The sequence below is a fragment of the Schistocerca cancellata genome, chromosome 5 (assembly GCF_023864275.1).
Source record: "Schistocerca cancellata isolate TAMUIC-IGC-003103 chromosome 5, iqSchCanc2.1, whole genome shotgun sequence".
Taxonomy (NCBI): Eukaryota; Metazoa; Arthropoda; class Insecta; order Orthoptera; family Acrididae; genus Schistocerca; species Schistocerca cancellata.
The window spans coordinates 378850052-378863432 of NC_064630.1; the positions used below are offsets into that span (position 1 = coordinate 378850052).

The 13381-nt window shown below is 38.7% G+C and overlaps 1 protein-coding gene across 1 annotated transcript in view; it reads left to right on the forward strand.

Moving 5' to 3' along the window:
* LOC126188551 (uncharacterized) overlaps window positions 1-7278 on the forward strand; it is a gene marked incomplete at its 5' end in the record, with an annotated part of 39825 nt that extends 32547 nt beyond the window's left edge. Inside the window, one exon of the mRNA XM_049930151.1 lies at window positions 6044-7278. Coding sequence (XP_049786108.1) covers window positions 6044-6642 — 599 coding nt within the window. The remainder of the gene's footprint in view (window positions 1-6043) is intronic.
* Window positions 7279-13381: the final 6103 nt, after the last annotated feature.

Consider the following 13381-nt stretch of genomic DNA (forward strand, 5'->3'; position numbering starts at 1 on the left):
TTGGCTTATTGCCCGTTGGCTTCTGTCTGGGAATCTTCACCTAATATTTAACAATTTTCCTGGTGCTTTGCTGGTCTGAGTGGCTGGCTTTGTTAAAGTTTCACCCTCCATTTCTGGTGGCAGAAATTCTCTGGGGTGGAAAAGGAAGAATAAAAAACTAATATTAATTTTATTTTTCAAAATTACCATGAAGAACATTGTATTTATTTTGTATATATTTTAAATAAGTTAAAAAGGGGCATCATGTGAAAGTCTTTTGCTTTTGGACAATTTGGTACTCTCGGATAGTACTCACAAAACTGTTTACACAAGGGGTGAATTTTTGCTGCCAGTTACTGTCTGATTGTTCCTTGCAAGTACTTTCTGTAAATGTTTGAAAGTCTTGCAAGAGCAAATGTCAGAAGCATTTACACACAGCAGGGTGCGTGTTTCTGTTAGAGCTGAGAGACCAGTATTGGTGATATTTTTCTGTCGTAGTTTTGATAACTGGGCCCAAAATTGCCAGTCTAAATACTACTGTGAGTATAATCCATTAGTGTTAAAGACAGACTGCTTCTGACACTGATATTTCTAGCATTAGTTATGTTTATTCTCTTCAATACCGAGCAGGGTGGCGCAGTGGTTAGACACTGGACTCGCATTCGGGAGGACGACGGTTCAATCCCGCATCCGGCCATCCTGATTTAGGTTTTCCGTGATTTCCCTAAATCACTCCAGGCAAATGCCGGGATGGTTCCTCTGAAAGAGCACGGCCGACTTCCTTCCTAATCCGATGAGACCGATGACCATGCTGTCTGGTCTCCTTCCCCAAAACCAACCAACCATTCTCTTCAATATTTGGTAAAGTAACAAGTACGATGATATAATGTTACACCAATTTCATCTTCATTCAAAAGCCAACTAGGGCAGATGGCTTGTAAATGAAGTATTTTTGGACATACATTCATTTGAACATTGTAATTATATTGACTTGAGGAACTGCTTGTAAATTTCTGAAGGTCTGTTCTTCAACACCCAATATAACAATGTAATCAATAAATATCATGTCACCCAGAAACAGTACATCCATAATGCTGGCCTTTCATCTTAAAAACTAATTAAATGCACAACTTAATCCAGAATCTACTTCCTGGCAGCATTCCTCATTACTTGTTTTTGCTGATGCATTGCTGACCTTCACTTGTAGTATGTATCCATCATGGCAGTAGCCTCAATTGTCCCAACAATGCTGCTACATGTTGATAGACTGACTTGTAGCAGTGTTGATGTGGTGCAGTGAATGGTGCATAAGTCTATCATTCACATTTTCCTGTTAAAATAGGATTGATTTTCCTCAGTGTTGTTAATTCTGTGTTGAGGGTTGCTCATCAAAACTCTCTTGGAAAGAAAACTATGCCAGTATAGTCAGGAAAGAGTACTCCATGAATATGTAATATGATGTTGTTATATGTTATTTACTGTTTAGCATTGTTAAATCAGGAACTTTCAAAATACAAGAGTGGTTTAAAAACTTCTCGGAATGGAATAGAAAAAAAGTACTTACATCACTGAAACTTTAGTCTCCTTGTAGATTAATGAATTTGGTCCAACAATGTTCCATTGCCTTGATCCCATCTTGAAAATGAGTTTCCTCCAGACCTGCGAAATAGTTGTCAACTCCAGTTATCAATTCTTCGATTGAAATGAATCTTCATCCACCAAGAAAAATTTTCAGTTTTAGGAAGCAGTTAGCACTTTAGTATTATATTTAGTTTTTCTCTTAATTTATCATTCTCTTTGGAAGTTTTTTCGTATGGGTTGTTTCCTTTCTATTTATAGAGAGTTTTTTTTCATTTACATAGTCATTTACACTTACTATATCTATGATTGCTCTTATTTTGAAGTTGTGTATTGAGACACTACTTAAAATGAGTGCCATATGATCTGCACAGATGACTACATTTTCTTCTGTGGTACTGTCGCTGCCATACGATTCACATGCAGTATAAAATATATCAATTTTACATTGTGTTCTCTGTTTTATACAAGTGAATTTCTAAGACTGGCCATGTGCCCTGATACCATATCTATGTACACTACTGGCCATTAAAATTGCTACAGCAAGAAGAAATGCAGATGATAAATGGGTATTCATTGGACAAATATATTATACTAGAACTGACATGTGATTACATTTTCACCCAATTTGGGTGCATACATCCTGAGAAATCAGTACCCAGAACAACCACCTCTGGCCGTAATAAGGCCAGCTGCCCACGCAGCTTCAACACGATACCACAGTTCATCAAGAGCAGTGACTGCTGTATTGTGATGAGCCAGTTGCTCGGCCACCATTGACCAGACGTTTTCAATTGGTGAGAGATCTGGAGAATGTGCTGGCCAGGCCAGCAGTCAAACATTTTCTTTATCCAGAAAGGCCCGTACAGGACCTGCAACATGCAGTCATGCATTATCCTGCTGAAATGTAGGGTTTCGCAAGGATCGAATGAAGGGTAGAGCCACGGGTCTTAACACATCTGAAATGTAATGTCCATGGTTCAAAGTGCCATCAGTGTGAACAAGAGGTGACAGAGACGTGTAACCAATGGCACCCCATACCATCACGCCGGGTGATATGCCAGTATGGCGATGGCGATGACGAATACGCGCTTCCAATGTGCGTTCATCATGATGTCACCAAACATGGATGCGACCATCATGATGCTGTAAGCAGAACCTGGATTCATCCAAAAAAATGATGTTTTGCCATTCATGCACCCAGGTTCGTCGTTGAGTACACCATCGCAGGTGCTCCTGTCTGTGATGCAGTGTCAAGAGTAGCCGATAGTAGCTGATAGTCCATGCTGCTGCAAACGCCATCCAACTGTTCATGCAGATGGTTGTTGTCTTGCAAACATCCCCATCTGTTGACTCGGGGATCGAGACGTGGCTGCACGATCCGTTACAGCCATGCAGATAAGATGCCTGTCATCTCGACTGCTAGTGACATGAGGCCATTGGGATCCAGCACGGCGTTCCGTATTACCCTCCTAAACCCACCAATTCCATATTCTGATAACAGTCATTGGATCTCAACCAACGTGAGCAGCAATGTCGTGGTACGATAAATCGTAATCGTGATAGGCTACAATCCGACCTTTATCAAAGTCGGAAACGTGATGCTACGCATTTTTCCTCCTTACACGAGGCATCACAACAACGTTTCACCAGGCAATGCCAGTCAACTGCTGTTTGTGTATGAGAAATTGGTTGGAAAATTTCCTCATGTCAGCACATTGTAGGTGTCGCCACCGGCGCCAACCTTGTGTGAATGCTCTGAAAAGCTAATCATTTGCATATCACAGCATCTTCTTCCTGTCGGTTACATTTTGCATCTGTAGCATGTCATCTTCATGGTGTAGCAATTTTAATGGCCAGTAGTGTATATCTATGTAGTTTATCGAAGAGAGTAGTGTGACATACACAGTCAATGGCTTTTGAGAAAGCCAGAAATACGATCAAAGGCAGAGCCACGTGTGAAAGCACCCACGTGATTTACCAACTGATCTGCCTACACTGTGAAGCATTCTATGTGGGAATGACCAGCAACAAACTGTCCATTCGCATGAATGGACACAGGCAGACAGTGTTTGTTGGTAATGAGGATCACCCTGTGGCTAAACATGCCTTGGTGCACGGCCAGCACATCTTGGCACAGTGTTACACCGTCCGGGTTATCTGGATACTTCCCACTAACACCAATCTGTCAGAACTCCGGAGATGGGAACTTGCCCTTCAGCATATCCTCTCTTCTTGCTATCCGCCAGGCCTCAATCTCCGCTAATTTCTAATTTCAATTTGCCGCCACTCATACCTCACCTGTCTTTCAACATCATCTTTGCCTCTGTACTTCCGCCTCGACTGACATCTCTGCCCAAACTCTCTGCCTTTACAAATGTCTGCTTGTGTCTGTGTATATGCAGATGGATGTGTGTGTGTGTGTGCGAGTGTATACCTGTCATTTTTTCCCCCTAAGGTAAGTCTTTCCGCTCCCGGGATTGGAATGACTCCTTACCCTCTCCCTTAAAACCCATATCCTTTCGTCTTTCCCTCTCCTTCCCTCTTTCCTGATGAGGCAACCATTGGTTGCAAAAGCTTGAATTTTGTGTGTTTGTTTGTGTGTCTATCGACCTGCCAGCGCTTTTGTTTGGTAAGTCTCATCATCTTTCTTTTTAGATATATTTTTCCCACGTGGAATGTTTCCCTCTAATATATATATATATATATATATATATATATATATATATATATATATATATATATATATATATACGGGTATACACTCGCGCGCACACACACACATATCCATCCACACATGTATATGGTTATAATAGAAGGAAACATTCCATGAAGGAAAAATATACCTAAAAACAAAGATGATGTGACTTACCAAATGAAAGTGCTGGCAGGTCGACAGACACACAAACAAACACAAGTGTATATATATACACTTTTTCAGACATCCTGAAAATAAACTTCTCAGTTACCAAGTTTACTAGGAATGTCAGAGGCTTTGCTAGATGCCATGAGCAATATTTGATTGCTGTTATAGATATTCCATCTCTGCACTCTGTTTCTTTGTTTTCACTGATATAATTATACTTTTAACTTCTGTTTCATCTCTTGGAGAAAGAAACAGGCTTTTTTTTATTTCTGGTGAAACTGTACCTTTTTTTTTAAGGCCAAAGCTTCATTCTGTTTCATTAGCTTATGAACTATATTTACATAATACTGCTGTAAAGTGTAACACTCTTCATATTGTTCCATCAGTTCTTTCCCTTGAGCAGTAAGTACTGTTCCCACTGTCTGTCTGCTTTGATTTATTCCTGTTCTTATTTGTGTGTGACTATCTTGAAATGTCTGACAAGTTTCCAATTTGATGTTAGAGTATTATTCACTGTAATATCCTGCTGTATTGTTTCTTCTTGTGTCTGTAAGTTCACAGACTGCTTGACTGTTACATTTCTGATATCTTTCATACAAATCTTGTAAGTCTACTCTAACATGAAAGATCTCTGTGGTGATACATTTTTTACTATCTCTTGCATTTATCCTTCTATGGACTTTTCAACAAGCTATGTTTATGTGATGACTTATGGTTGATATGACACTTTTCCAGCTTTCTTCCAGATTATCGTTATATGCAAATTTCCAGTCTTCTTATCTGAGTAACATTTCTAATATTTGAGATTTCCGGCATTTGTCAGTGTTTGCTCTACAATTACAGTCCCAGTTTCTGTTTTCTTATTCTGTAGCTCAATTAATTGACTATACTGATCTGAAATGACTTTAATTATGTCTACTTCCAGTTAAAAAATGTTTGTATTTTTTAAAAAGAAATCACAGCAAGCAATGCTGAAGGAATTGGATTAGGAAATGAGAGTAGATGATTTTTGCTATTTGGGCAGCAAAATAACTGGTGATGGCTGAAGTAGAGAGGATGTAAAATGCAGATTGGCAATAGCAAGAAAATCAGTACTTGGGTAAAGATGTAGCAGAATATGTAGAGAGTTCCACCGGAGTCAAATGGTTAATTGTCTTGTAAATAATGTGAAATGAATATTGTAATTTAAAGATATCATTTATGCTATATTTTTAAGAGAATGGTGTACTCTCCCACTGTTTTTATTGCATGACATTTATTTTAGGTAAGTTCCATTTCTTTCTTAATTATTTTATTAAGATAAAATATGATAGGTAGGCAGTATGAATGAAAAGTGATGCATGCACATCCACTGAATGATAGAAAAATTGCTCATGCTTCAAAAAAAGCTTCCTTTTTTCCTCTCTCTCTCTCTCTCTCTCTCTCTCTCTCTCTCTCTCTCTCTCTTTCTCTGTTCTAATCTGTAGATTCTCCCACACCTTCAACTGTTCTCCAATTGCTCAGTTGTTTGTCTCTTGGCAGCTAGAAACCGCATACTCTTCTCCAATCATAAAAATGTTTATTGTTCATTTTTTTTTTCTTTGCTTTTTAATGAAAAATTTTGTGTGTTTCTTATTGCAGCTCCATGCCATATTGAAGATCTAGCTGGTGACACTACTGTTCTTGCAGCATCATTAAATGGTGCTCCTGAACTGTATAAGCTGAGTGTACACTTCTCATGGAATGCAGAGCCTCCAGTTGTAGACTTGGCATACATATTTATAACATGTCCCCTCTTACGAACACTGTGCATTGAAGGTGCATCAGTGCGGTGGACAGATAGTAATAAAAAAGTGCCCCTTTCACTGGACATCCTAACAGCACAGCTTGGTTCTGATGTATCAGAAAATGCAGTGTCCCAGCTATTGTTGCACGCATCTCAACTGCAGTGTCTTCATGCTCATCGCTGCCCTGACCTCAAGCTCACTTCATTGCCACCTGCACCAGCCTTGCGGTGCTTGTTCTTAAATGAAGCACCAAACATTAAAGTTGAAACACTTCAAACAATTTTGTCATCCTGGAGAAACTTGGAGAGGCTTGGAAATATGTCTGGCTTTAAGCTTGACAGGAAGCTGGAAAACAGTTTGAGTATGAAGGCAAAGGATGCTCAAGTTGAAATCCTTTCAGCACACCACTCCACCAGTGAAGACTGCATTTTCAAGGACTCTACCAATAATTAATTGTTTTACTGTTCCCAAAATTACTTTAATTTATATCAAAATTAATTAAACAAAACAAACTTCGTACATTAGAAGAGGTGATTCAGTCACAGATGTCAGTCCTGCTTTTCCTGTTTGAATGTAACTGTAAATGGCATTTGCTTAGAATGAAATCATCCAGAATTCCAATAAACCACAACTTATTTTCAGGGGAGTTACCTCTATAAACACAGAAGGCATCTGTATTGTGCTCCATGTAAACCAAAACAGAAATAATAAGGCTGTGAATAATGTTGTCTAGTACTGTAACATGTGCCAATGATACTGCATTTTCGATGTTATTCTCTAATAATTAGAATATTACTATCCTAAGTTATTACACAAAACTGTTGCAAGCATCTGTGATACTTTACATTATTGATAAATGATGCATGTGAATATTTCTGTGTACTTAATCAAGTTGGAGAAAATATTTTACTGCAGCAAATATTATGTAGTCATATGGAAGTGAAAGGTGGAAGGATAACAGTATGTTTACTTACTGTTGTTTTGTTCATCATACAGATGTATGCAGCTATGCTGTTTCATATCTGTTATTATAGTACAAATTATTCATGAATATAAAATGCCAATAAAAGGTTTCATTTCTGTGTTGCATTCATTATTTTATAATTAAATTTTCCATATGTTTTTTCTCTGAACTAATTTGTTCATTATTATGCATTTTAAATTTGTGCGTGTAAAATAAAGTAAATACTAGAAGGCCATGCTGAAAGGTAATACCTTCGGATTTTGTGTATGAAAATTCTTAAAGCTTTTTAAGTAAAGCAAATGTTATTAACATTCTACATTGTTACTCTTCATATCTACATATCTATTTCTCAATGTAGTCACCCTGATGAACACATTCCTCCCAACAACAGAGCAGTTTGTTGATACCATCACTGCAGAATTTCTGACTTTGTTGATGCAGCCACAACCTGACCCCTATTCTCACTATAAAAGTGAAGTCCTCAAAAGTGTTCTTTAAGTTTCAAAAACAGAAGAAAATCAGGTGCGACCAATTCTAGACTATATGGAGGATTATTGTTGACAGAGAACCCAAGGCATCAGGCTGTTGCAGATGTCGCAGCACTCGTGTGTGGTTTGGCATTGTCATACTGCATAAGAGGGTGCTCCATATGTGGACAAACTCCTTGAATTCAAAACTCAGTTCTCATGTACCAACATAGTTCCGTTATTCAGCACCACATTACACACTACAATCTGGAACCCTCTTGGGACAGAGGGTTGCAAATAAGCAGACATAAAGAATAAAGATGTAGAATGTTAATAATGTTCATTTTATTTAAAAAGCTTTAAGAGTTTTTACATAAACAATTCGGAGGTATTACTTTTCTGCATGTCCTCATATTATTCTGCATGCTTAAGAAACTGACTTCTATCAGTTATGAAATTAGCTACTGTATTGCCAGTCAAGGACTTCTCTTTAACATCTTCTTTGCACATTTACTGGAACCAGCAACAGATGTATTTTTAAAATAGTCACTCTCAAAACCATGAAATCTGGCCTTTGGCAAGTGTTGGTCACCCATTAACCTTTATTTTAACTCTACAAATCAGTAATCAATGTCGTCTTCCGAAGACAGATTGCTTTACCTTCTGTTTGATCACTTTTTTATATGGAGCCAGTTCATTTATGAAAATGAGCATTAGTTTTGAACATGCCAAATTTAAACTAACGCAAAATCTCCAAGATTGGTGATCTTTTTACAGAAGCTCATAACTTAGCAGGGAAATGTGAGATACTTACAATAATTTCCACAATGAAACTTTATCTTGAAACCTGGCAGAGAATCCAAAAAGAGTCTGATCATATATAAAATATGCTTGCAGCAAGACACAGAGAATGCCTTCTTTGTGAGATAGCATTGGGAATACTATCAATGATAGGAGAAAGGATGATCTTCACTACTCAAGGTTAAATCTAACTTTGGCTCAGAAGGGAGTAAATTATGCTGCCACAAAAGTCTTTGGTCACTTACCTAATAGCATCAAAAGTCTGACAGATAGCCATATAGCATTTAAATGGAAATTAAAAGAATTTCTTAACGGCAACTCCTACTCATTAGATGAATTTTTGGATATAGTAAGTGGGTAAGCCTTGCATAGACACCTTTTATTAACCGGGCACGTTCCACACCATTATGAAGTGTCGTATTCATGATCGATGGAACAAGTACTAATATAATCTAATAGTGCTGTGAAAGCAGAGTCACTAAATTTAGCATTTCGAAATTCCTTCACCAAAAAAGACAAAGTAAATATTCCTGAATTTGAATCAAGAACAGCTGCCAACATGAATAACTTACAAGTAGATATCCTTGGAGTACTGAAGCAACTTAAATCACTTATTGAACGATTTATTGCAGCAGAATAGCCATTATAGTTTTACATTAGATTACAATCATTTGAGAGTGAATTACAAGGATGTATTGAGTGTCTGCATAATTCTTAGTAGATTACATTCAGTGCAGGTATTATAACAGATTATCATTGGAACCATTTATTGCATAGTCTCTAATTGATCTGGTCCTCTTGTTGCATGTTACTATATGGTATCTCTCACAAGACTGCCCACATAGTGTACACTTGCAAAGGTTTGACGGTTCGTGGTATGCTGTATTTGCACAAATTTCATGGTGGAATCTATGTACTGCGAGTCTTGTAAGTACATGTCTCATCTCAAAATTTGCTGCTGTCCAAGTGCGGTCGATCATGGCCCCGGATCCATAGAATTCCGTTGGTACTTCCTCTCTTTTCTTGAGTAGTGATCTTAGTAGGTTCTCCGATGGTGATGTGTTGGGAAGTAAGAACATTGTCCTTTGATCCTTGATGAGGAAAGATTCTCGGGTGAGAAGGCAGACTAATCTTGATCTTGTGGTTTTTGCTACCCCTAATGCTCTTTTGATATAGGTTGCTTTTACTCTTTACAATGTTTCTAAGTTCTTTTCATTTAGGTGTATCCATATGATTTATATCCCATAAGCCAGTATCGGTATTATTTTTGATTTGAAGAGTGCCATAGCTGTGTCTAGATTTAGTGTTCTGATGAAACTTATTTCGTTTATCGCTCTGATGGCCTGCGTCGCTTTCTCTGTTGTGTGTTTAGTGAAGCACTTTGCGGATGGCTGGAGTGTTATCCCTAGATATTTGTAATCTTTTGTGATAGATATTTCCATTCCTTGTAGTGCAATTCTTGTCGTTTTTGGGATTTGCCCACCTGATCTGAATACCATCATTTCCGTTTTGTCGGTGTTGATTACAAACTTGTGTTTTCTACACCATTTTTCCACGTCTAATATAGTCTCCTGTAGTTTCTTTAAGTTTTTTGAGCCTATCATGATGTCATCCGTGTAGGCATATGCTTCGACATCTTCGTCATGAGCGATTTCCATAATGTCCTTTGCTGCCAGAATGAACAGGAGCGGGCTTAGTGGGTCTCCTTGGAGTACTCCGTTTGTTTGCCTTATTGGTTCAGACAAGTCGAGGTTGTCCGAGATCCTTATCTCATTCCATTCATTTATGGAGTTTATAATCCTCGTCCAGACGCTGTCTCTTCCCAGAGTTTCGTTGAGCATCCTTTTTACTAGTGATCGGTCGAGGAGATCAAAGGCCTTTGTGAAGTCTATGAATACAGCATAATATTTTTGCTTCTTATCGATGGTTTCCGATTTGTTTTTTAAAAGCAGCTCCACTGCTGTGATAGTGGATCTTTTTTCCCTGAACCCGAATTGAGATTCTGGGAGGTGGTCTTCCAAAGTATGTCTTATTCTTCCTGTGATTAGTTTTGTGAATACCTTAAAAGGGTTGTTTTCCAAGGCTATTCCTCTGTATTTGTTTGTGTCCTTTGGGTCGCCCTTCCCTTTGTACATTACCCTTACTATTGATTTTCTCCACTGGCCTGGGATTTTTGCTGTTTCAATGCATTTGTTATAAAGTTTTGTCCAGGTTGGTGCTAGCAGATGGGCTGTGTCTTTAAGGTATTCATTGTAAAGCATGTCCGGTCCTGCTGCTTTCTTCCTTTTTGTTGATTCAATGATGTTTCAGACCTCATTCAGAGTGAGTGGAGACCAGGCTGCCATCTCTTGCGGTGTGAGCTCTTGACTTGCTACCAGTGCTCCTTCTCTACAATCTTTGTTGAGAATGTCTTTGAAATGTCTCGTCCATTCTTCCATGCTTATATAGTGTGACTGTGCCTGCTTTTGGGGGCGGATTGCAATGAATGGGTCTCTCCTGGCTTCTTCAGCTAGTCTTCTTCCCTCTTCTTCCCTGTGTGCCGTTCTCTTCTCCCTTGTTAGTGTTTTGTAGGATCTTCTTTTCTCAGCATATGTTTGTAGTAGTGAGTGATTATCTGTGTCCATTTTTAGTCGGTGTAAGGCTTGGAGTACTTCTTTTCTTTGCTGATAACACTCTTGATCGAACCATGGTTTAGCTCTTCTCACTTTCCTGGGGGTAGTTGCTTGCTTTAAGAGTTTCTCCAGTTCAAGTGCTGCCTCCTCTACTTTTGAGTTGTCGATTAGGGACTCAATTTGTTCTATCTGGTCGTGGTATTCTTCCACTTTCCTTGGATCCAGTCTCCTTGAGAGCAGTCTCTTCTCTTGGTTCTCTCTTGCCTTCCAATCACTTTGTATGACTATGTTCATTGGGATGTGTTTTCTTATAGGTGTGTGGTTTGCATTCCAAAGTGGGCTTATGTCCCCTTTTATGTTTCCTCTTATGAGGGCGATATCAATAGCACTTTTGCCATTATGGCAGAAGTACGTACGGACGTTTGTGTCGTTTAGCAGGATGAGGCCTTCTTCTTGTAGTGATTCGATTACTAATTTTGTTTTGTGATTCTGTACATCCAACCAACAGTTTAAATCCCCTGCGATAAGTAAAGGGATTTCTTTCTTGCTCCGTCTTATTTGTTGGCCCAGTCCATCGATTATGTCTATGGCTGATTCGCTTGGCTGGAAGTAGGTTGCTAATATTGTGATGTGCTTTACTTCTATTAGAATGGAGTGATTTAGTTCTGTTGTCGCTATAATTGGTGTTATCCATGGTTTCAGTAGGACTGTTATTCCCCCCTTGGGGTCGCCCCCTTTCTCCTTGCTTTGCCAGCATATTTATGCTATTGAATTTAGGGTGTTGCCAATGATCTGTGAGAAAAGTTTCTGTGAATACTGCTACATCGTAACCTTCGAGAAAGTCTGTTGGAGCTATGCATGCTGCGTTTTTCAGTCCTTCTACATTCCATAACATTATCTTCATGTTTTTTCTCCCTTCATTTTCTCCTGGTTTTGTCGTCTCCGGGTACATCTGGTTTTGACACTCTAGTACTGGTGTGCTTCTCATATTGTCTGCTATGTTGTGGCATTGCTCGTCTTGTGCCAGTGAAAATCCTGAGTTTCCTTCGATGACAGCCTCTTGTAGGTTGGCCGGTTTCGGGCTTCATTATATAGGAAGTCCTGATCCCTGATAGGTTTCTTTTTTCTTTCTCCCCTCCCATATCTTATCTGTCGGGTCCTCTTCTGTTGGTGATGATGTTGCTTCTTTTTCCTCTATCGGGCATGGTGAGGTTTGTGGGTCTGCTTCTGTTGGTGATGGGGTTGTTTCTTTTTCTTTTATGTGGCACAGTGGAGACTTTCCTGCCTCTTCCTTCATTGGTAGTATTATGGGTATGTGTGTCTGCCCTTGTAGTTTGTCAAATTTTTCCAAAATTTCTTTGCACAGAATAGTTTTTCCATGGTTGTTTCTGTGTAAACCATGCCTTGAGAAATGCTCCCTTTGTGAGCTTGTTGCATTTATGAAAGTCACATTTGGGAAGCTGCTACATATCTTCCTAAATATCCTATATGTTCTGGTTTAAAAGCAAGTCTTCTTGTCCAGACTGTATACCAATCAGGTTCCTTTCAGAGAATGCTGATGCACTAGCTCCATACTTAACAATCATATAAAACTGCTCACTCAACGAAAGATCTGTACCCAAACACTGGAAAGTTGCACAGGTCACACTAGTATTCAAGGTAGTAGAAGTAGTAGTAGAAGTAATCCACTAAATTACAGGTCCATATCATTAACATCAATATGCAGCAAGATTTTGGAACATATACTGTGTTCAAACATTATGAATTATGTCGAAGAGAATGGTCTACCAACACCGAGTCAATACGAATTTAGAACACATTGTTCTTCTGAAACACAACTAGCTCTTTACATACACTAATGTTGAGTGAGGTTTCAAATTGATTCCATATTTCTAGATTTCCAAAAAACTTTTGACACTGTACCACACAAGCGGCTTGTGGTGAAATTGCACGCTCATGGAACATTACCTCAGGTATGTGACTGGTTTCAAGATTTCCTGTCAGAGAAGTTGCAGATTGTGGTATTGGTGGAAAGTCATCAAGTAAAACAAAAGTGATTTCTGGCATTCCCCAAGGTAGTGTTATATACCGGTAGGTCCTCTGCTGTTCCTCATCTATATAGATGATTTAGGAGACAATCTGAGCAGCCTTCTTAGGTTGTTTGCAGATGATGCTGTCATTTATTGTCTAGTAAAGTCATCAGAAAAATTGCAAAATTATATCTGAATGTCACAAAAATTGGCAATTGATCCTAAATAACGAAAAGTGTGAGGTTGTCCACATGAGTGCTAAAAGGAATCCATTAAACTTTGGTTACACAATAGATCAGTATAATCTAAAGGCCATAA